Source organism: Coenobita brevimanus, chromosome 1 (genome assembly GCF_032717465.1).
Source record: "Coenobita brevimanus isolate Jiangsu-jjx chromosome 1, ASM3271746v2, whole genome shotgun sequence".
Lineage (NCBI taxonomy): Eukaryota > Metazoa > Arthropoda > Malacostraca > Decapoda > Coenobitidae > Coenobita > Coenobita brevimanus.
In genome coordinates this window covers 48,336,531-48,358,239 of record NC_136954.1, presented here as the reverse complement: position 1 = coordinate 48,358,239, position 21,709 = coordinate 48,336,531, and the positions used below count along the sequence as shown (strand labels likewise).

The following is a 21,709-nucleotide window of genomic DNA, read 5'->3' as shown; positions in this document are numbered from 1 at the left end:
GGATGAGATTTGTCTCCTTTTTGAATATTAATTACATTTGCTAGTACTCAACCGCTTGGTACAGTACCGCTCCTGAGTGATATACTGAATATAATTATGTGTTAAGGGTTTCACTATTACATTTTTTTGCCTCCTTTAAGACTCATAAGAGATATTCTATCAAACTGGCCCTGCTGTTCTAGTTATCTTTAATTTATTTAGCTTTAAGAAGTACATTCAATCGTGTGATAATAATTTCTTGGAGTGTATTTGTGGCTGTCTACGTGTTGTGGAGGACCTATCTGGATCGGCAGGATTTTCTACTGTAATGACGAACATGGACTTTTTTCTACTATGTAAATACCAGTATAAAGAAAATGGTAAGAATTTTAGCCATCTCAGTTTCATCATTTGTATTGTTACGGAACAGAGAAAACTGTCCCGTAAAGTTCCAGGTTCAAAACAAAAGAGTTAGGTAAAATTACAAGTTAAAGTTTAATCCTCAAACTAACAAGAAAACATTCAGGACTCATAAGGATTAATGTAATGGCAAAAACAGATAAAATATATGGTTAACTGCAATAGCCTCTATTAACACGAAATTAGCATGAGTAAATTTATCTAAGCCAGCCCTGATAAAGTGAAAATACACTGGGTAATACTCAGTTAGTGCAAGATAAATTATTATTAGATACAAAAAATATTATTAATGATGGCTGACAATAAGAACCCTACATAAATTACAAAAACCTTACTAGGCCTAAGAGTGTATGCTACACAGTACAAAAGGAAAAAAAATGCAACAACAGTTATACTCCAAATGACACACATTTCTTCTAGATGGTTGGAGACTTCCTGAGCACTCACAATAAAAATAACTGTACAGAGGAGGACAGAGATATGAGCAGAAATGAGGAGTAGATCTAAGTGATCATGATGCAGAGACTGAGCTCCATTATATAGGGGCCAGCAGAGCTTGATACAACAGCAAGAAGGACGCGCAAATGAAGCCATGGGGACAAAGAGTTGACTTCAATCCTGCTCCTGAACAACAGAAAGGACGACTTACTCTACTATAACGGTTGAAGGGGGGACTGAGGCGGGTACGCTCGTGATCAAACATACTGCAGCATACTGTGCGTTAAAAATACACAAAGGATGATGAAATCATAGGCTATATAACACCTCCCCACAAAAGAAAAAGAAATTTACAAAGGAAGTGTGACCTCTAAAATAATCTGTCTAAAGTCTAGATAAGCAATCGGCAATAACATTTTCTTTCCCCTTGACATGTTGTATGTTGTAATGAATACTCTCCTGAAGAAGTAGACTCCATCTTGTCAATCTCTGATTTTTATCTTTAAACTTACTAAGGAATTTCAGTGGGATTATGATCGGTATAAATGACTATGGGGTCAAAACCAGAACACAAAATATAATGAAAAAATGCTGTAAACCCAAAATCAAGGCCAAAAAGCTCTTTCTCAATAGTTGAATAGTTCTTTTGAGGTGGAGTGAACTTCTTACTGTAATAAGATACAGGGTGTTCAATACCCTGATCATCCTCTTGCAGCAAAACAGCCCCAGCTCCTGTATCACTTGCATCAACAGACATCTTAAAAGGCTTAGCAAAATTTGGAGTAGCTTGAGCACTGGCTGACTTAATAGGATAGCTTTTAAAAGGTTTGTTGAAAAGAGGATTCACAGTTATCGGTCCAGACAAATTCAACTCCCTTTTTCAGTAGGTCTGTAAATGGTGATACAAGAATTGAAAAGTTAGAACAAATCTCCTGTAATAACCTACCATTCCCAAAAATCTTTGTAGCTCTTTCCTACTTTTTAGGTCTGGGAAGATCACTTATAACCTGAACCTTAGCTCCTGGTGGTGCAACATGTCCATCACCAATTACATACCCAAGGGTACTGAACTTTAGCTTGACCAAACTCACACTTTGATAAATTAGGCTACAAGATTAGCATGAACCAAACGCTCAAAAGAAATTCTACTGACATGGCATAGGTGATCTTTCCAGTTGCTGTCACTGAAGATTAATACATCATCAATATAAACAACACACCCTGCCAAACCCCTCATGTTACAACATTCATGAGCTTCTAGAAATGTGGCTGGTGCATTCTTCATACCATATGGCATTACAGAACATGCAAAAAAGTCTTTCCTAGTGTTACAAAACATGGAGATCTCCCTAGCACGTTCAGTCATAGGTACTTTGCCAGTATCCCTTTCACAAATCAAAACTTACTTAAGTGTACCTAGCCTTTCCGATCTTGTCTATGCAATCTCTCCACGCGAGGGAGAGGGTAAGTGTCTGTTTTGGTTATCTGATTAACACATCTGTAGTCGATGCAAAGCCGCTGTGACCCACCTGGCTTAGGGACTAGAGTGACAAGGAGAACTCCACTCGCTCTGACAGGGCTCAATCATCTTGTGGTCCAACAGGTAGCCAAGCTCCTTCTGGATGAGAGGAGAACTTTCACTGGAGGTTCACACACAGTAAGGAGGCAAATTTAATTGGCTTATGCGTCTCCAACATCGACATCATGCATCAACACAGTGGTTCTTCCTGGAGTGGCACGGAACACTTTGCGGGTACTCCTGCAGTAATGCCGAAAAACCTCCTGCCTTTCCCTTCGGGAGGGTAGATGAGAAAAGCTTAGTCTGGAGACTCATTCATGATATCAGGCAGATTCTTCCCCAAACTATCACTCAGGCTCATACTGCATAGGAGGAAAGCTTCACTTGCAGACTCGGGTGGAACAGCTACAGTGCAGACTGGATTATTTTTTGTCCCGCCTGTGATATAACTTTTAGCATGTTGATGTGACATAGTTGCTTGTTCTTTCTTACGATCTGGTGTGGCGATGACATAGTTGACATCACTGAGTTTCCTTCTCCACAGGAAATAAGTGACCACTAAACTTGGCTTGAAGAGGTTGCCCATGCACCGGTAGCAGAATCAAAACTCCTGATCTCCTGGCTGAAAGTGGCGTAGACCTGGACTTCTTATCATACCAAGTCTTCATCTTCTCCTGAGCAGCTCCTAAATTCTCTCTCGCCAGCTGTAAAGCAGTGGACAGCCGTTCTTTGAACTTAATCACATACTCCAGCAGGTTGACGTCATCTTCCTCCGACAGCCAGCATTCCTTGAAGTAACCCAAGCGGGTCCTCTTACTTCATGGCCAAACAGTAGTTCAAAAGGTGAGAAGCCCAGTGATTCATTTGGAGATTCTCTTGCAGCAAACACAACGAATGGAAGACCTTTATCCCAGTCTTTCTGATGTCTCCAAAACAGTATTCCTTGAGCATCGATTTGAGTGTTTGATGATATCTCTCCAACGCTCCTTGGGTCTGGGGATGGTAAGCTTGGAAGACGTGATCTGGATGATGCCCCAACTCTTTCAGAGACTGCTTGAAAACGTTTGACATGAAATTACTTCCCTGGTCTGACTGTACCTCCTTGGGCAGACCAAACTTTGTGAAGAACCCTAGCATTTCCTTAACCACGTTCTTTTGCTGAGATATTTCTAAAGTGGAATGGCTTCAAGGATAACGAGTAGCCATATCAATCAGGGTCAACACATAAGAAAATCCTGAAGAGAAGTCTTAGGAAGAGGGGGCCCACAATATCCACCAACACACGAGGTGAATGGCGCCTCAAAAGGAGGAATGGGAACCTAGGAGGTTTCCAACTCTTTTCGGTCTGATTACACTTCCCCACAACTTGACAGGTGTGACACAGACTTACAATACCAGGAAACATCCCTGAAGATACCTGGCCCCAAGTAGAAGTGTTTCAAAATGCGCTGCCACAGTCTTCCTCACTCCAAGGTGTCCTGCCAAACTGGAATCATGAGCCACTCTAATGATATCCTGCCTACAAACACGAGGGATGACAACTTGATTAACTACCAACCTCCCACTCACAGTGTCAGCTGATGCTGTTGGGGGTCTCCACTTCCTCATAAGTACTCCCTGACTTATATATAATAGCTCAAAGTAGAAGCACCAGCTTGACTCTTCCTTCACTGCAAGCAGAGTTAGCTGCTAGACCTTTCAACTCAGGGTCAGGCAACCTGCAAACTCAACCAACTCTTGACGAGACAAATTATCAACACTACGGGGTACTGCCTCATCTGGTGAGTGGTCCAAATTAGCAAAGGGAAAGTGTCAGCTAGGGATAACATCATCATCATCATTATCCTCTAAATCACCAGTAACTTTAGACTTAGCCCTAGTGACAGCACATGCAGGGAACACATCAGGGACACCACAATCCTGGGCCGCAATGTTGTTTTCACTGGCTCATACTAGGACAACTGAGGAGCTGGACACACTTGACTTCCCACCAGCAATATCATTTCTAAGTAAGAAAGTTACACCTGACATTGGGAGTGTCTCAACCAACCTAACCATAACGGAACCATTAACAAAACCAGACTCTAAATTCTGTACTTCTGCACAGAGGGACAGAGAAGTATAATTATTCCCTACACCTTGTAAGATTACAGTTTCATCAGAGGAATTAACATTAGAGGCCTAAGAACACTGGGCAGCATAAGGGATTGGCAAAAACACCTGTATCACGATATATTTTTAACTGATTTCCTGTCATTACTGTCCAGAGGACTGACAAAACCACTCAGACAGGAAATTCAGCACATGAACTCTTGAGAGTGTTCTTCACCCATGTTACTGCCTCAAAAGAGGAGCTCCATCATGAGAATTTCTATAAGTTACCCCTCAAAGCAGGTTCAGTTAATTCAGTTAAGAATTCCTGGGAACTCTCAAGAGTGGACACTAGACCAATTGACTGAATATTTAAAAGACTCCTTTTTGTTCTGCCATCACGCTGTCTCTGCCTGAAACATTTCTCACGTAGTAGTGCTTTACCAAGCTTACTCCACAATAAGTACGCATTTACTTTTCTGAAATCTAGAGGTGAAGCTGGTATTTACTTCCTGAGAGAAATATCATCTTTATTCTCTTTCCTGTTACTATACTCTCTCTGAAGTAGAGGCAACGTACTTTACTCTCAGACTTTCCTTTTCCTCTAGAATATCTTTTGTGAGTGAGAACATATTCATCAGCTAAAAACTGCAGCATCAGACAAATTAGAAGTCTATTCATCTTTTCCTACATCAAGATATAGGCTGTTACATCTTTACTTAATACACCTTTTGAAGTCCTCCAGCAAAATCATCTGCTTAAATTTGTCAAAATCAGAATCCACATTCTTAGAATTTAACCACTGCTCTAACAGATCTTCTTTGATTTTTGCATACTTAACATGGGACTGTTGCTTATCTTGGCTTATAAGTTGTCCTAAATTTTTACTTCTATAGGCTTCAGGAACAGTTCATAGGCCTTAAGAATCAAGCTCTTAACGACATCATAATTATCAAGATTGATCCTGAGGCAAAAGATGCATAAGTTGTGCTTGAGCTTTACCGGTGAGAACAGAGTTTGAAGGAGTACTGGGCCAATACCTTTGGGTCCAATTAAAACCTGTAGCTACCCTCTCAAACAACTGAAAATACTTTGTTAAATCAGATTCATTAAAAGTGAGGGACAAGTTTAACATTTTTAGCCACATCAAAATCATCAGAGCTAGATGATCCAGTTCCACCCTGTGTTTCCATGCAGATCACTGTCATGGTCTGCCTGAATCCCTGGCAATTTCCAATTTGTGCCTGAGCCTGTATCTGTGCCTCCTGAATCCGAGCCTGAGATTCAGCCTCCTTAGCATTTGCTTGGAAATTCAGTCTCCCTGAATATGAGCCTGAGACTCCGCCTCCTTAGCTTCTGAGACTCAGCCTCCTTAGCACATGCTTCAGGAAATTCAGCCTCCTTAACACGAGCCTCCTGCAGGGCCTAGCTAGTAACCTCTAGCTTCTAATTCAATCTGCGTTTGCTCGATGTTGGGAGGAGTTACATTAACCCCTTCTTTACCGACCCCTCCCCCCAGTGTAAACATTCACGCAATTTACCCCCCATACCCGACCTGATAAGCTCCCCCTCCTGTAGTGTGAGGGGTAGTGTATATTTTTTTGCCACGTTTGAAGAGCCTATTCACTTTTTTATTTGTTTGTATACTGATGATCACATAAACCCAGCATGATGTTGGTAATAAATAAAAATATTATAAAATAAATCATTACGGTATATAAGTGTACATATCTTTATGCTAAAGTACTGTTACCCAAGTAACTACTGTACAAACTGACTTGAAAAAAATGTCCTGCACAAGATTGATGGCTGTATTTATTAACCTTGTAAGCTGGAGGCACTGAAGTGATGTGGACACACGTGATGGTGATGTGCGACAACTTGACCCACTTGTTGCCGAGAGTGCAGCGTCACTAAGCTCGCTACTAATTTCCTCCTTCCTCCTCACTCACATCAACTTCGCTATGATTTTCAGGATCACAGTCATTCTACCGAACACATCAGACACTGCTGTGCATCATCATCTGATACATCTAAATAAGTATCCTCACTTGAGGAATAAACTCGTCATTATTGGAATCTGCCAGAGAGACGCTGCATGAGAGAAAAAATATCCCTGTACACCCTCTCTCGTGGTCAAGTAAAACGTGGTAACTGACTCTCTCTCAGGCAGGCCAAGGTTGTGTAACAACTTTGCCGTATGTCAGCAAGAAAATATAGTACGATATCTGTAGTAGGGAAATTATAAATAAAATAATGATTGGTCTAAAAAAAGACGTTACATCACAGATGAGTGAGCAAGACCATTGGTGCCACCGTAACTCAGTCATATGACGTATCTTATAATGTCCAGAATTCGTCAGAACTTCGTCACAGTCTTTGTTGTCAAAACACAGGAGCTGTTGCTAACCCGAGGTCCTCAGAAACAGCCTTACCGAGGCTCCCTGAGGCCCATAAGCTGCCATTCATTCAGAGGGTGTACCAGTGTACAAAGGTAGCAGTTCCGGTGTCTTCACGGGTAAGTTTACTGGTGATGTACGGGGAGTACATCAGCAAACACATTTTTCAAGGTAAAGAAGAGGGTTAAACAAGCTTTTATTAATCATGCCAACAATTTGATCTTTAGAATGATGAGAGTGAACAGGCAATTCCCAATTGTTGAGCAACAAGCTTAAGATTCATTCTTTTCTTCTGTTTTCTACATCACCACACTGTTTGCACATTTGACAAAAAATCTCTGGCTTGCATCAAGCTGTAGTAATAGTAGACATCATGAATAAATCACAGTCACAAAATATCAAGCAATATCCTTTATGATAATATCCTGAATATCCTATTAGCGAGGTTGCCAAATCTATGTTATTCGGAACAGAGAAAACTGTCCCGTAAATGGGTTCCAGGTTCAAAACAAAAGAGTTAAGGTAAAAAATTACAAGTTAAAGTTTAATGTTTCAAACTAACAACAAAACATTCAGGACTCATAAGGATAATGTAGTAATGGCAAAAACAGAGTTAAATATATGGTTAACTGCAATAGCCTCTATTAACACGAAATTAGCATGAGTAAATTTATCTAAGTCAGCCCTGATAAAATGAAAATACACTGGGTAATGCTCAGTTAATGCAAGATAAATTATTACAGATACAAAATATTATTAATGATGGCTGACAATAAGAACCCTACATAAATTACAAAAACCTTACTAGGCCTAAGAATTAACCCTATGCTACACAGTACAAGGAAAAAAATGCAACAACAGTTATACTCAAATGACACACAGCTGCTAGATGGTTGGAGACTTCCTGAGCACTCACAATAATAATAACTGTACAGGGGAGAACAGAGATGTGAGCAAAATGAGTAGATCTAAGTGGCCATGATGCAGAGACTGAGCTCATTATATAGGGGCCAGCAGAGCTTGATACAACTTGTAAGAAGGACGCGCAAATGAAGCCATGGGGACAAAGAGTTGACAATCCTGCTCTGAACAACAGAAAGGACGACTTACTCTACTATAACGGTAGAAGGGGGGACTGAGGCAGAACACGCTCGTGATCAAACATGCAGCATACTGTGCGTTAAAATTACACAAAGGATGATGAAATCATAGGCTATGTAACAGTATGCTCACCATCTGCTGATACTAGTGGTCCTAGTGTTGGTGTTACTATTTTCTTATTTCTGATATACTGTAATTGAAAAATTCTTTGGGGTTTGATTTACTGGTGCTTCCAATATGCACTTCAAAGTTTTTCTTACTTTTCTTTATTAACTTTTTAGCATTACGACAAATGTTATGGTAAATTTCTTTATCCTCATTATTAGTGGCTTTGTTTATCTGATAAGTGAGCTTTTTTACTGAAAGACTTCTCTTAATATTGCTCTTCCACCATATTGGCTTATTATTTTTCACTGGTCTTCTATTATGCATCGGTAACTGCCTTATTAAGAATTTCTGCAAACTCTGTCCACACTGTGTGTATAATTGTACTGTCAATAATTGGTTCCCATTCACTGCTACATAAAGTTAGATTTAATTTGTGGAAATTGGCTTTCTTGTAGTATGGGATTTTCTTGTAACTACATTTTTGGTCTGTGTTACAGAAACTGAGGTTGAATGTAACTATGGGATAATCACTAGTGCTGAATTATTCTCCTACTCGAACATCATGAACCAAGTTTTCTGATGTCACCAGTATAAGATCTAGGGTATTTTCTCCATGAATGGGTTGCTCTACAAACTGATATATTGAGCTTTCAAGTAAGATGGTATACAAGTCTAACCCTGTGTGCGAAGATAAGGATCAGTCCATCTTGTTATTAGTAAGTTGAAATCTCCAACAATTAGAGTATTCTGGGTTCAACAGACTTCCGCTATTTGTTCGTATATCTTATTGTCAATTTCGCAAGACTGGGCTGGTGGACAATAAATTTATCCAAATGTCATCTGTGTGATTCATTTCTGAGCTGGATGTAGAGTTACATCTATGTTGTCAATGGATGGTTTAGGGATTACAAATGAATGAAGGGTTACTTTTAATATATAGCAGTACGCCACCTCCCATTCTCCTACTCCTCTCATTACTGAAAATACTGGAACCAGGAAGGTTATATATATATATATATATATATATATATATATATATATATATATATAAGTGGTATATACATATAAATGGTAGGTGGGGGTGCCCATCATCCACCCACTTAGTGTAGTGGTACTCTATTTTTAGGGTAGCTCTACATTGAATGGCAAGCCAAATGATTTCCTGTAAACCAGGAAAGCATTTACAACCAACCAACATGTGTTCCCTACGTGATAAGTGGGTTGGCAGTGGGTTTGTGCCCCCCCTCCCCCCAGAAAACAACTAACCAAAAATACAAGCAAGAAGCCTCAGACCAGGACTGACCAAAAGATGACGACTAAGGACCGAACTAAGGACATGGTACGGATAGCTGCAGGGAATGTAAGGGGTGCAAATGATGAGGTGAAAGAGAGATTGTCCAGGTGCTCAAGGGTGCGAAGTGGATGTATAAAGATTAACTGAAACTAAATAGGGAGGTGAGAGTGTGAGAGAATGGGAGTAGGGATGGGGTATATGCGCAGGAGTAGGTGAGAATGAGAGGGCAAAAGAAGGAGTGTGTATTGTTGTAACAGACGAAAGGAGGATATAAAAGAGTATGGATCAGTTGGCTCAAGGATTGTGTGGGTAAGACTGAAAGGACTACAAATGTGGGCGATTGTGAGCTTGTATGCACCAGCGCAAGATCGATCGTGCAAGTAGAGTGATAGAAGACTTCTGGACAAATGTGGAAGCGTGCATGGAAAAGTTTGAAAGGAATGAGAGAATGTTTTTGACTGCAAATACGAATGGAAAAGTAGGAAATGTGAAGGTGGATGGAGTAGATGGTGAGTGGGGTGTGCCTGCAGAGACGGATGGGAATGGCAGTGCTTTAGTGGACATCTGTGCCAGGAGGGGGTTGGTGATAGCCAACATCCTCTTCAGCACAAAATGATCCATAGGTATACGTGGCGAGTGATGAGAAGGGTGGGTGGTGAACTGAATGAACGGAAGGCAATGACTGATTATGTGTGTATGGATGACAGGATGAGAGGGTAGGCCTATGTAATGGATGCAAGAGTATATTGAGGTTGGGGGAGTGGACTTTCCAACCACCACTTGATTGTGGTCAGGATCAAGGACCAAATGAAATGGAGAAATAGAAGAAGGGAAGGACAGGAGGAAGTAGTGCATACAAGGAGGGTGCAAAGGTTACAAAACGATGGAAACACCTGAGAATATAAAAGTGAAATGGAGGAGCGATTGGGTAAATATGGATTGGAACAGATGGGGGACGTGGAAGGTGTATGCAAGATAATCACAGAAGAAATCTGTGCAAGTGAGGTGGTGTGTGGGGTGAAGAGAAGACGAAAGGGGGTGCAGGGAACAGCATGGTTGAATGAAGAGGAGAGAGAGGCAGAGGCACAAAAGAAGAAAGCATATAGTGAGTGGATGAGGAATGGGTGTGGAGGAAGTTGAGAGACAGAAGAGAGAGTTATATGTAGAGAGGAAGAGAGGTGAAAGATTAGTAAGAGAGAGTAGGAAGAGAATGGATGAGGAATTTGGAAGGAACTTGAGGGTAAAGTGGAAGTAACGTAAGAAAACGTTCTGGAAAGAGGTAAAGAGAGTTAGACAGGGTGCCAAAAAAAATTTGTTGCGAAGTGAAAGATAAAAATAGATTACTAGTGGAGAAAGGAGAAAAAGTGAGCAGATGGAATGAACACTTTAAATAATTGTTGAACATAGAGAATGAAAGTAATGCAAGTGTAAGTGGCTAGGGAATGGCTGGGAGACGAAGGGATGTGAGAGGAGACAAAAGAAATCAGTAGGATGGAAGTCGTGGAAGCAATGAAGAAAGTTAAAATGGGGAAAGCCCCAGGAATCGATGGAGTGTGTGGTGAAATGCTGAAGCATGGGGGAGAGATTGCAGAATGGATGCGGAAGATGCGCAGATTGGCCTGGGAGGAGGTTAGAGTCCCAGAGGACTGGAACTCAGGTATAATTACTCCCCTGTACAAAGGAAAAGAGGAATAAGAAGTATGTGGTAATCATAAGGGCATTTGTTTTCTTAGTGTAACAGGATAAGTATATGGTAGGATACTTATTGACAAAGTTAGGGAAATAACAGAGGAATTAGTTGGAGAAGAACAGGGAGGTTTTAGGAAGGGAAGAGGTTGTGTAGATTGATTTTCATTCTTAGATCTTTACTGGAGAAGCTTTAAGAGAAGGGAAAGTTGTATGAGGCCTTCATGGATTTGGAGAAAGCATATGACAGGGTGGACAGACAAGGATTGTGGAAATTATTAAGATATATGGAGTAGATGGGAAGTTGTTGAATGCCGTGAAGAGTATGTATGCAGATGCTAAGGCTGCAGTGCATGTGGATGGTGAACTGAGTGAATTTCTCTATTTGAAGGTTGGATTGAAATAGGGATGTGTTATGTTTCCATGGTTGTTCAGTCTGCATATGGATGGGGTTACAAAAGATACAAGGTAGGGCAGTGGATGTTGGAGCAGCCCTAGTGAGAGTGGGCAATGTTTGGAAACTCCCTGTACTGTTGTTTGTAGATGATACTGTGTTGTTAAGTGACGATGAAGGGGATCTGCAAGGTTTGATGGATGAGCCTGGGAGAGTGTGTAAGAAACGGAATCTAAAGGTGAATGTAGCGAAGAGTAAAATTATGGTCTTCGAGAGAAGTGAAGTCAGTGAATATACAGTGAGGCTGGATGAGGTGGAAATGGAAAACGTGAGAGCATTTAAGTACTTGGGAAGTGTGATGAGTAAGGATGGAAGTTTGGAGGGTGAAGTGCCTGAAAGGGTACAACAAGGAAGAAAGGTTTGCTGGTTCCTTGAAAGCAGTGATAAGAAACAGGGAAGTGAACATGGAAGTGAAAAAGTTATTACATGAGAGTATTGTTATCCCAACTCTAACGTACGGAAGTGCAGCTCGAACCTTGTTAGAGGGACAGAAGTCAAGAATGAGAGCAGCGGAAATGAGTGGCTTGAAAGGAGCATGTGGAGTCACATGGAGAGAGAGACTGACAAATGAGGAAGTGAAGGAGCGTTATGATGTGGATGTGGATGTGACAGGAAGCGTTAGGAGAAACACACTGAGGTAGTTTGGCCATGTGGAGAGGACGGAGAGCGAGAGACTGACGAGGAGAGTGTATGTGAGTGAGGTGGAGGGGGAGGAGAGGGAGGGGGATGCCAAGGATGAGATGGAGGGATGGAATGGATAGGTATATGAAAGAGGGGGTGTAAGCTGGGAGCTGGGCAGTGAAATGGCGGGGGACAGTGCGACATGGAGGCGATTTGTTTGTGGCCATCCCTTACGGGATTAAGGCGTCTGGCAATAGATAGGTTATAGTGTGCTACAAAATCTCTTTCTTGAGTACCGGTATCTATCCAAGATTCAGTAATGGCAATAATGTAGTCATCAATAAATATTTGGGCCTCTAAATCTGGAAGAAGAGTTCTTGGCACTGAAGAGGTTGATAGAAGGGAAACGTGAACATAGCAGGGATATAATAAGAAAACACACACTATATATATATATATATATATATATATATATATATATATATATACATACATAATCTCAGCCGTTTGTGTGTCCACTGCAGGACCGGCCTATCCCGACCGAAATGGGGATGATACAGCCAATGTATCTCTACCAAGTGGCTTAAGTTGTCTAGTAGGGATTGTATGTAGGTGAGAAGTGCATGTAAGTGTAACTGTACTGTAGTGTTGGCGTGGCTTTGGATGTTCAACAACAGCACTCCTTGTGTCCGCCAGTGTAGTACGTGGCCAGGTGAACACTCCCAAAGTTTATTACCCTGGCGGGGCGCGAACCCTGATTCACCCGTGTACGAAACGCACACTCTACCACTGTACCACAGAGGCTCCCCCCCAAATATATATATATATATATATATATATATATATATATATATATATATATATATATCTATATACCTAGGCTGCTTCCCCCAAGGAAAGGGAGGTAGCCGAGACAGGACGACTCACTCTCCATTTACTCATCCATTCAAACACATTCATTCGCATCTTAGCTCCAAAGGGGAGAACGGACAGATCCTCACCATATCACACCGCACAAGGGTCAACTGCGCAATGCAATCAGTGACATCCGCAGCAGGGCCCGACAGCAGAACTGGTTTACCCCTGCCACATCATAACAGATCCATCCCCTTACCCGCACCTGACCTGACTAGCTGATCAGACCAAATGCGGGAGAATATCCCCTCAGGGCTGCGTCATCACTTATTCATTCACAATTTCTCTCCATTTATTTCTGTCACGCACAGCCACTCTTCCTTGATCAACAGACATCCCTCTCGCATCCAGCGCTCTCTTCACACTGTCCATCCATCCTATTCGTGGTCTTCCTCTCAGCCTTACACCTCTCACATCAGATCTAGTTATCTTTTTCACCAAACGCTCATTATCCATTCTCTCCATATGCCCAAACCATTGCAACACCCTCTGCTCAACTCTATATATATATATATATATATATATATATATATATATATATATATATATATGTATCTCAAGACATTAATTAGAGAGCAACTCTTGTGCATCCTATTAATCCTTCTATGACTGAAATCACCCATTTTGATTGATTTCAAACATTAGAGGTAGAAAAATTTTGAATGGATACTACTACTACTTCAACAACTACTACTACGACTAATAATAATAATTACCACTACTACTATTACTGCAAACGGGTGGGTGGGGTGCTAACCTGCTTATTCTTGCCACATTCCGAGTTCTCGAACCACCACTTGTTTTTTAGTCTGAGTAGGTCTCCACTCTCCTTCAGGCTCAGTATTGCCAAATTGAGGTTTTCCCTGTGGACAGCAGGTAAAGTGGATGATGATTAGAACATGTATAGAAAGAGTGTGGAAGAGAATGAAAGAAGACAAGGAGAGAGTGATATGGGGAGGGGATGGAGAAACGGGTAATTAGTAGAGAGAGAGAGAGAGAGAGAGAGAGAGAGAGAGAGGGGTTGGGTGGGGGGAGGATTGGTATATGCGTGCGACATAAAAAAAAAAAAAAAAAAAAGGGCTACACCATAAAAATTATACTGCAAAAGGGCGGATATCTCCGCCATGTTAAAGTGCTTTATTTACAACTCATCTTCATCCCAGTGCAACAGCTCTGTTACATACTTCGCTCTGAAATACTTGAAATGTGACTAGTTTGGTTTCATTCGGCTGTAGGCAAACAATATCCAGTGGTACCCCTTATCCCAGCCCTTATTTCACGGTCATAATAAGTTCAGCGTCTGATGGCTGCACATGTGTTCTGTGCATTGGTGATATGGGTCTAAAACATTTCCTTATGGGGGTTTAGGTAGGTCTCTCGCCTTAAGTACGTCTGTGTATCCGGGTCCAGATTATGTCCATAGTTTCATACTGTTAAAGGGAAGTGTTCATTTTATCTTCATACCTCCAAACGGCTTCATCCAGTCTAGGAGAGACTTTTTGAGCAGGAAGTGTCAGACATATTCCCCGTTAACCCTTTCTGTACCAGAGATATTCCCCATGCAAGACAAAATTATGTCCCTGAACGGGTCCAACCAATTTCTAGCTGTGATATTTTCTGTACTTACTTAAGCGGTGAGTGTGGTGGAGTGGCCACGCCGTACCCATTGGAGTTTAGGTGTTGTCCAATCTTCACGGTGTCGCAGGGAAGTTGTTCATTGATGTAGTCGTTCTTAACACTCTCCAGCAGAAAGGCGTACTTGCCCTTCGACGTTCGTACCCGCTCGATGCCCTCCTCGTACGTGGACGTGAACACATGCTTACGGGACGACATGAACTCCCACATTCGACTGTACACACTTACCTTGGATCGCTGAAAAAAGGGTGAAAAAAATAAAAATAAACTAGTGAAGACAACAATATAACACCGATACAACACAACCTCAAGAAGAACAAAAAGGTCATAACAGTGAAGGAATAAAATAGTTTGGTGACAGCAAGAACAATACTGAAAGAGCATTCATGATCGCTGAGGTAAAAATGTACAGTGATAGGTACAATACAATATGCTGATCCCCTCACAGTGCGTGGAGGTGAACAGATTCTTACGGGATGACAATAATCTTGGAACGCTGAAAAAAAAAAAAATAAATAAATAAATAAATAAATGGGCTGGCGGTAGGGGGGATGCATAACCAGAGGTGTAAATCATAATCGAAGTAGAGGAAATGAAAACTGGGGAAGTACAGGAGAACGAAACAGAGAAACCTAGAAAAAATTGGGGGAAGAAAGAGAGAGAGAGAGAGAGAGAGAGAGAGAGAGAGAGAGAGAGAGAGAGAGAGAATGAAATGAGGGAAGCGGAAATGGAAGGACACAAATAATGACAAATGGGAAGTGGAGGAGATGCCATCTTTAACAACCTTATTTTAATACGAATGCAAATATAAAATGTTTGTTTTTATGTGGCCTATACTTAAATGACAAATGAGCTGTAATGAAAACATATTAAAAAACTGTCATTGTCGTTGTCTACGCCATCATCATCATGATCATCACAGCCATCACCACCACCACCACCATAGCCATCTAATCGAACTGTCCACAAATCGACCCCAAAATGCTGCTGGGACCTCTTTTTTCCCTTCAGACCGGTACAATTTCATTTACGTTAAGAAAGACCTAGTACTAACGAGGTTAATGAAGGCTATGTTTAACCTTTCCAGTCTGATGTAAAAAAAAATAAAAAAAAAATAAAAATCCGGTGGCAGCAAGAAAAAGGGGAAAAGACATGAATGGTTAACTTAACACAGATTTTTGTCTTGTTGCTGCTTACTTCACATAACTCAGTGGCAGAATTAGACAATACTGTGACCCTTCATCCTTCCCACAGCACTTCATGACTACTATCATATTCTAGTGATATTCTATTGTTAAAACTCAGTATTGAAGATGGAGAGATGGCAATTTTAGGCCAAGTTAGAGAAAAGAGAGTAAAAAACATCCCATGAATCTTATGACGTGTTGTTCATTGAATTTTCTGTAGGATAGTTCAATGGACACAAGAAGCAGTTACGACACCGAACAAGAGAACACATCAACTTATTACCAGAGTGGGTGATATTATGAACATTAATTTTTAACTAACTTTAATTACAATAACCTGAATACGCCTAGATGCAAAACCTAAACCTAACAAATGAACACAATGAACACAGTGTAAGCTCAAATGTAACACTCGATGATCAATACAGCATGCTGAAGCTCTGTCTTAGTACTATATCCAATGTAACAGTGCTTTCATGTAAGACTGCACTATACTTCTCTAGTAGTCACCAGTAGCATATCTGAGCACCACACACTTTTACCGTATGTATCTTATTCATCACTATTTCGTTAACTGTTCACCAAATAAACCATGAGTGAAGTACTGAAGCACAAACAACGGGTAACCCAATTAATAACTGGCTGTTTTAACTCCCTAATAGTTCGTACCCGTCTGTACTATCGCTGTGGCCCCTTTACTCCACACTGCCGAACTGCCTCGTGCACTCAATCCCCTTCAAGCACAAACCCGTCATTAATGTACTGCATAAACCATAATGTCATCTCCACATATAAACTAGGGAAAGTATAATGAATTCCACCAATCACAATTATGTATCAATTTATATATTGAACGAAGAATATATCCTAGTACACAACAATGTACCCAAGAACGCACTGGATTACGCATAAAACCATATAATCATGATTCTTTAAACGGGTATAATCATATAACCTTGAAGCAATAAAAATGAATCACCAAGTACTATATCCATCTATCTATCTATTGCCAGACGCCTCAATTCCGTACGGGGTGGCCACAAACAAATCGCCTCCACGTCGCCCTGTCCCCTGCCATTTTACTGCCCTGCTCCCAACTCACACCCCCCTCTCTCATATACCTCTCCACTCCATCGCTCCATCTCATCCTCGGCCTCCCCCTCCCTCTCCCCCCCTCCACCTCACTCACATACACTCTCCTCGTCAGTCTCTCACTCTCCATCGTCTCCACATGACCAAACCACCTCAGTGTGTTCCTCCTAACGCTTCCTATCACATCCACATCCACACCACAACACTCCTTTATATCCTCATTTATCAGCCTGTCTCTCCATGTGACTCCACAGGCTCCTCTTAAATATCTCATTTCCACTCCTCTCACCCTTGACTTGTGTCCTTCCAACAACGTCCAAGCTTCACTTCCATACATTAGCGTTAGTATCACAACAGTCATGTAGTAACTTTTTCACTTCCATGCTCACTTCCTTGTTTCTTATCACTGCTTCCAAGGAACCAGCAACCTTTTTTCCTTGTTGTACCCTTTCAAGCACTTTACCTTCCAAACCTCAATCCTTACTCATCACACTACCCAAGTACTTAAACGTACTCACATTTTCCAATTCCTCACCATCCAACCTCGCTGTACATTCACTGACTTCACTTCTCTCAATGACCATCACTTTACTCTTCCCTACATTCACCTTTAGATTTCGTTTCTTACACACTCTCCCAGACTCATCCGCCAAGCCTTGCAGCTCCCCTTCGTCTTCACTCAACAACACAGTATCATCTGCAAACAACAGTACAGGGAGTTTCCAAACATTACCCTCTCTCACCAGGGCCACTCCAACATCCACTGTTCTACCTTGTCCCTCTTTTATTACCCCATCCATGTACAGATTGAACAACCATGGGGACATGACACATCCCTGTTTCAACTCAACCTTCAAAGAGAAAAATTCACTCAGTTCACCATCCACATGCACTGCAGCCTTAGCACCATCATACATACTCTTCACAGCATTCAGCAACTTCCCATCTACTCCATATATTCTTAATACTTTCCACAATCCTTATCTATTCACCCTGTCATATGCTTTCTCCAAATCCATGAAAGCCGCATATAACTTCTTTCCCGTCTCTAGAAAGTTTTCCACTAAAGATCTAAGAATGAATATCTGATCCACAGAACCTCTTCCCTTGTGTACTATATATATATATATATATATATATATATATATATATATATATATATATATATATATATATATATATATATATAAATGTGGTCATTCCGGAATATTCTGTTTGCTGGCTGTGTATATTGTGAGTTTAGGTGTAAACACGTGAAATACCAGATTTTAGCCTAACTGGATGATATTTACTGGTGCTGCATCTTCCCCAAAGTTTGAGCCTAATATGCAAATTTATTGTTGTGATAATCTTATTTGTTATTAAAAAAAAAAGTATTTGCTTTATTTCACTGGAAGCTACATTCTAGTAATCCCGTATTTGTTTCTTTTTTCAGGAATTTGCCTTTTGAGTTAATATTAAGCACTTATTTACTATGACTGAAGTGGAAGTGTCAACGCCAGTGATGAAAAGCAGAAGCAAAACCAAGATTTGGCTTGTTGGCCAACTGAAAGACTACGTGGAAGTAAATTACCTTCTTGTGGAGAAGTGTTAGCGGGACTTTTTACATGATGCGAACAGAGACACGAACACAGGGATTCAGCACGTGTTCTGTCTGAGGAACTAGGGGATTCTGGGAGACAGCTCGCATTCCTGCATCTGAGCCACGGAATTGTATCCCCAAAATCAAATTTCTCTATGAAGAATGGAGAAAGTTGGAGAGCAGTAAGAGCCGGAATAAAGAAAGAGGAGAAGAGGAAGAAATTCCAAGAAGAGATGAAAGATCCATTTGACACTGCACACACAAATGCCTTTGACCTCATCAAAAATTGTGAGGATAAGGAGTTTTCTGTGGCTCAGAGGAAGAAAGGGAGGTGAGGCTCAATGCCGGGTATGCAGGTTTATAAAACATGCAACAAAGAAGCACACATTTACAGTAAGCACTTACCATAGTGCAAATACCTCCTGAATACACCAAATCCTATATACCGGTAATGCCTATGCAGCAAAGCAAAACTGTGTTCACCATACATGAACACACACAAAAACCAATAAACCAGGGATGCCTATGCATATACAGTATATAAATAAGAACTAAACTCCGCATGTTATACACTCACAGCCACGGGTAGTATTACTCTGGGTTATGTTATTCCGGGTTAATGGCCAATAACCATACGTTAAGAGTACATAACACTACTTACCAATCTTTTGGGAATCGACAAAACATATATTGGGGGTGTGTACATTTGGCTTTACCACACACAACACAACAGTGTGAACTCTTGACCATGTTTTCCCTTTTTAATACCAGGTGCACATGAGGGAAAGCCACTTCATACCATTTATTGAAAAATATGCACCCACAGTTCTTTTGTACTGATCCATTCATTGCTATATAATCTGACTGAACATATATTTTTATATGTATGTATCTGATGCGGTTTCACGAGTTATAATCAATTGTTTTTCAGGTAAACAGAAGGTAAAATGGCAACAGTCGCAGTATGGTCGCGGCAAAACGTCTGTTCCTCAAACATGTACATCGTTTACGTCCAGAAAACAAACTTCATCGCAACGCCGCCTGCATTCATTACACAACACTCATGCTCTGAGATTCCATTTAGGATTAATGGCCCTTTTAGAGTTCACTATCATCATATACGAGTGTATAGTCCCTGCAGACGACCCTGATTCAGCTGTCCTGACTGACAGTTGATGACGTCACAACAATGCTAGCCACAATCCCTTAATGATCAGCAAAGCACCACAATTCACCAAGTGACAATACACAGTAATTTGGTGTATGTGGCATGACACTGTTACCATGACAACCCAGCCTCCTCTAGCTACCTTTAAACGACTCGGATTGGAAGACTTCAGACCACTTAAGAATAAATGAGCACTCCTAAGTTGAATATTATCGCCAGGAGGTAGCTAGAACACAGTGAAACATACCACACCGGATCGAAGGAATAAAACCAACTGGGATTAATAAACAAACCAGAAATAACCTGAAACAAACACACACACACACACACACACACACGAACAGCCGGAGAGAGAGGACGTCCCAGGCATCGCTCCTAACCTTGAGTAGTTTCAGGAATTTTGTCTGTCCTGTCTCCTAGGGTCTTTCTTCAAATTTAAAATAATGAAAGTTAGTAGACTACCAAAAATGTAAAGATTTGTTGGCAATAGTATACATGAATGTTTGTGGCTTATTCGGTAACAGCTGTTTAGGTACTTTACCGGCACGTTAAACATGGCCGAAAATGTAAACAATGAGGGAATGGAATTTCAAGGATTTGAGGCTAATACTAATGTCATGGACCTGGTGAAAACATTAATTATGAGGATTAGTGAACTCGGAAAAAAAAGTAGAGAATCTAGTGATAAAGGATGTGTCAGGAAATACGGAAACCACCATACAGAGTCTAATCCAGTCCAACGAAACAGCCAATGAAGAGATTGGGAATTTGAAGAGGGAAAATGTTGAACTGAGGAGGAAACTTGAAGAGAGTACTAATAAAACGGAGAAGGTGAGTAATGTATTAGAAGAACACAAGGCAAAGTGGGCACACGTAGAAGAAGAACAGAAAGAAGTGGTCAGCTTAAGAGAGATCATCCAGGAAGAAAGGGAAATGAACAAGAAAGAAATGGAAGAAAATGTAGTGAAAATACTGAAGAAAAAAGAGAAAATAGTGAGAGAAACTGTAGAAAGGAACAGATGTGTGGTAGTATTTGGAAACAGGGAAGAGGAAGAAAAGGTTAGGTTCGCAAGACTCGAGAGAGACACGAACATGGTGAGAGGAATATTAGGCAAGATTGACCCCGAAGGAGACAAGTGGGTAAAAGAAATTGAGGAAGTAAGGAGGATAGGGCCTTATAAGAAAGGGGAAACAAGACCAATGAGAGTCAAGTTTACATCAGAAAGTGTAATAAATGAGATACTTACAGTGACCTGGAAATTAAGCAAAGAGGCGGGGATGGAAAATATTATAATAAGAAAAGATCTGAATGAAGAAGAAAGAGAAGTTTTAAAATCATTAAAGGAAGAAGTAAAGGGAAAAAATGATAAGAGGACAGAGGAAGAACGTAATACTTTTTTTTTTGGAGAGTATTGGATATGAAAGTAAGGAAATGGTATTTAAGGAAATAGAAGTGAAGGAAACTAGGGGGGATGGTTGTGAAAGATCAGAAGTTGAGGAAGTGGTACGGACAGAGAGTAGGAGAGAAGAGGGTATTAATAATGTCAAAAATAATTTGAAGGTGATATATACCAATGTTGATGGTTTCATATCGACAAGGATCGAAATTAATGATTTCTTGAGAGAACATGAACCTGATGTCATGTGCTTTGTAGAGACCAAATTAAGAGAAGATATTGATGTTCATTTGGGAGATGGTAAATACAAACTGTGGAGAAAAGACAGAAAAGAAAAAAAGGGAGGAGGAGTGATGATAGCAGTGAAGAACAACGTAAATGTAGATACTGTGGAAATGGGAGAAGGCAGGGCTGAAGTGATATATATGAAATTAGAAACTGGAGAGAATGTGAAGAGAGATATGGCGGTAGTGTATGTTCCCCCAAAGACGTGAGCATGGAAGGATGACGAATACCATGAGATGTTGTCAGATATGGCTAGCTACTTGCAAAAAATAATTGAGAAAAGCAATAATATAATTTTGGTGGGTGACTTTAATTGTAAAGAGGTGAACTGGGAGGAA

The 21,709-nt window shown here is 40.7% G+C and overlaps 1 protein-coding gene across 1 annotated transcript in view; it reads right to left on the bottom strand.

Moving 5' to 3' along the window:
- Positions 1–13,752: 13,752 nt before the first annotated feature.
- Positions 13,753–21,709, bottom strand: part of LOC145396489 (glutamate receptor 1-like) — a 584,166-nt gene continuing 576,209 nt past the window's right edge. The window contains exons 17-18 of the mRNA XM_080269888.1: positions 14,653–14,897; positions 13,753–13,888 (exon numbers count right to left, since the gene is read on the bottom strand). Of these exons, the coding sequence (XP_080126014.1) occupies positions 13,753–13,888; positions 14,653–14,897 (381 nt within the window). The remainder of the gene's footprint in view (positions 13,889–14,652; positions 14,898–21,709) is intronic.